The sequence below is a fragment of the Nerophis lumbriciformis genome, linkage group LG32 (assembly GCF_033978685.3).
Source record: "Nerophis lumbriciformis linkage group LG32, RoL_Nlum_v2.1, whole genome shotgun sequence".
Classification (NCBI taxonomy): Eukaryota; Metazoa; Chordata; class Actinopteri; order Syngnathiformes; family Syngnathidae; genus Nerophis; species Nerophis lumbriciformis.
The window spans coordinates 7050344-7053032 of record NC_084579.2 but is presented as its reverse complement, the minus strand read 5'-3'; the positions used below and the strand labels follow the sequence as shown (position 1 = coordinate 7053032).

The 2689-nt window shown below is 34.3% G+C and overlaps 1 protein-coding gene across 1 annotated transcript in view; it reads left to right on the top strand.

Moving 5' to 3' along the window:
• The window catches only part of gmcl1 (germ cell-less, spermatogenesis associated), a 25848-nt gene extending 23595 nt beyond the window's left edge, over positions 1 to 2253 (top strand). The window contains exons 14-15 of the mRNA XM_061927031.2: positions 1032 to 1119; positions 1203 to 2253. Of these exons, the coding sequence (XP_061783015.1) occupies positions 1032 to 1119; positions 1203 to 1343 (229 nt within the window). The 3' untranslated portion in view covers positions 1344 to 2253. The remainder of the gene's footprint in view (positions 1 to 1031; positions 1120 to 1202) is intronic.
• The last annotated feature ends 436 nt before the right edge of the window (positions 2254 to 2689 follow it).

The window sequence follows — 2689 nt, the reverse complement described above, 5'->3', positions numbered from 1 at the left end:
AAGTGCGCCTCATTGTCTGAAAAATACGGGTAATTTTTTTGCGGGAGAAACATGGACGCCATTAAGCAAAACGTCAACTTCGCAACTAATTGTTCATAATTCATTAGCCAAAAATTGTTTTCACCTTGAAACATTTTTTTTAGCTTAAAATTTTTTTTACCTTGAAAATCATTTTTTACCTTGAAAAAAAAAATTTACCGTGAAAAGAAAATTTTACCTTCAAAATTATTTTTTACCTTGAAAAAAAAGTTATCTTGAAAAAATTTTTTTACCTTGAAAATCATTTTTTACCTTGAAAATCATTTTTAACCTTGAAAAAAAATGTTTACCTTGAAAAAAAATTTTTACCTTGAAAATCTTTTTTTATCTTGAAAATCATTTTTTACCTTGAAAATCATTTTTTACCTTGAAAATCATTTTTTACCTTGAAAAAAAAATGTTACCTTGAAAATTATTTTTTACCTTGAAAAAATTTTTTTACCTTGAAAATCATTTTTTAATTTGAAAATCATTTTTTACCTTGAAAATCATTTTTTACCTTGAAAAAAATTTTTTACCTTAAAAATATTTTTTTACCTTAAAAATTTTTTTTTACCTTGAAAATTTTTTTTTACCTTGAAAATAATTTTTTACCTTGAAAATCATTTTTAACCTTGAAAAAAAAATGTTATCTTGGAAAAAAAAATGTACCTTGAAAATCATTTTTTACCTTGAAAATCATTTTTTACCTTGAAAAAAAAATTTTACCTTGAAAAATTTTTTTTACCTTGAAAATCATTTTTTACCTTGAAAATCATTTTTAACCTTGAAAAAAAAAATTTACCTTGAAAAATTTTTTTTACCTTGAAAATCATTTTTTACCTTGAAAATCATTTTTAAATTTGAAAAAAAAAATTAACCTTGAAAAAAAAATTTTACCTTAAAAATTTTTTTTACCTTGAAAATCATTTTTTACCTTGAAAACCATTTTTTACCTTGAAAATCATATTTATGATTTTTTTCATTTTTTTTCTCTGGGTTTACGTGTCCAGGTTACGTCTGGCCTCCTTTGACAGTCTTGGCAAGCTGGTCTGCAGCCGCTCCACTGGTTACCAGCTTCTCACGCTGGAGAAGGACCAGGTCAGTAGGCGCAGGAAGCGTGGCGGACCCAGACAGGAAGTGACGCCTAATGTGCCGCCTTTTTCCCCCCCTACCCTCCCAAGGAGTACGTGGTGATGAACCTGGACAGCCGCTTGCTGTCCTTCCCGCTCTACGTGTGCTGCAACTTCCTGTACACGTCGCCGCACTTGGGTCAAAGGCCGGACCACCCCGAGCACGAGAGCAGCGCCCGCAGCGTGTCTTGATGGCGGGTCGGTAACGCTCGGGACTCAAACGCACGTTTGATAGCCTGTAAGGAGTGTCCGGAACACCCCGTGTGTGTGGCAGGTATCATTCCACCTTTGCAGCTGTCCCACGCGGAAACAAGGCATTTACGTTTTTGTAAAACGGTCACAATCCCTTTTTATAAGTTGACAACGCTGACAATGACCACGGACTTTCCAAAAGTGGCTCGTACAGGAAGCGTGTACTTTTTTTTTTTTTTCTATCTTGCCTCACAAGCAGGAATTTCAGGAATGATGTTGACGAATAGCTGCGCTGCATACTGTACATACCTCCAGGTAAAATGACTATTACGCAGCAGATGTTTATTAAGACTAAAAAGGAAGTATTACAATTGAGAAGGTGGACATATTTCTATGCCTCAGGAGCTTTTGCTATTTTACCCTTATAAGTACACTAACCTAAAAAAAACTTCTCCATCAAATGAAAATATGCCATATATGGAGTTTCAACTATTAAGTTGCTAGCTAATGACGGGGTGAACTTCCTTCCTTCCTTCACAACAAAAGGTCCACTTTTTCATGCATCAAGTTAATTTGTTCTCACAAAAACGCACTTCCCTTTGTTTGAGCACTCACACGCCCTATTTAGTTTTCCTTTTTCGCACCACTTTTTGACCTACATTTCATCACCTGCTTGCCCAGAACACTCTTGTCAACACACCAGACGGCAGAAAAAGTGGGGGAAGTTCGTTCACATGTCGAGAAGCTGACATTCAAGTCACCTTTTTTTTCCCGCTGCAATTTGTCATTCTCATGTTTTTATTTAAATAGATTTTTTACTCTTTTTGGAAGACGAAAATATTGTGTACAAGTTTCTGTTGCCAATAAATCTGCCCGGCGGTGAGGGCTGTGGTGCTGACATATCACATTACATCTGCTTCTGTATACATTTTTCCTTAATATATGATATATATTCATAACTGCTAGGCATATTTGGTGTTCATGGGCTGACATGAATGACACAAATGTGTGAGACTACATACCCTATTTTTCGGAGTATAAGTCGCTCCGGAGTATACCATACCATACCAACTTTATTTATAAAGCCCTTTAAAAACAAGCACAGTTGAAAAACAAAGGGCTGTACACCACAAAGAAATAGAGGCAAAGGACAGACTAAAAAATAACATTTAAAACAGAAATAAAAATACACAATTAAAAAGCAAATATAAATTACCCTAAGGACAGTTTGTTAGATAAAAACAGTTTAAAAGTTAAAAACAGTTCAAAAGTTAAAAGCTAAAAACAGTTCAAAGTCTCATGCTGGGTTAAAAGCCAGTGAATAAAAATGGGTTTTAAGAAGGGTC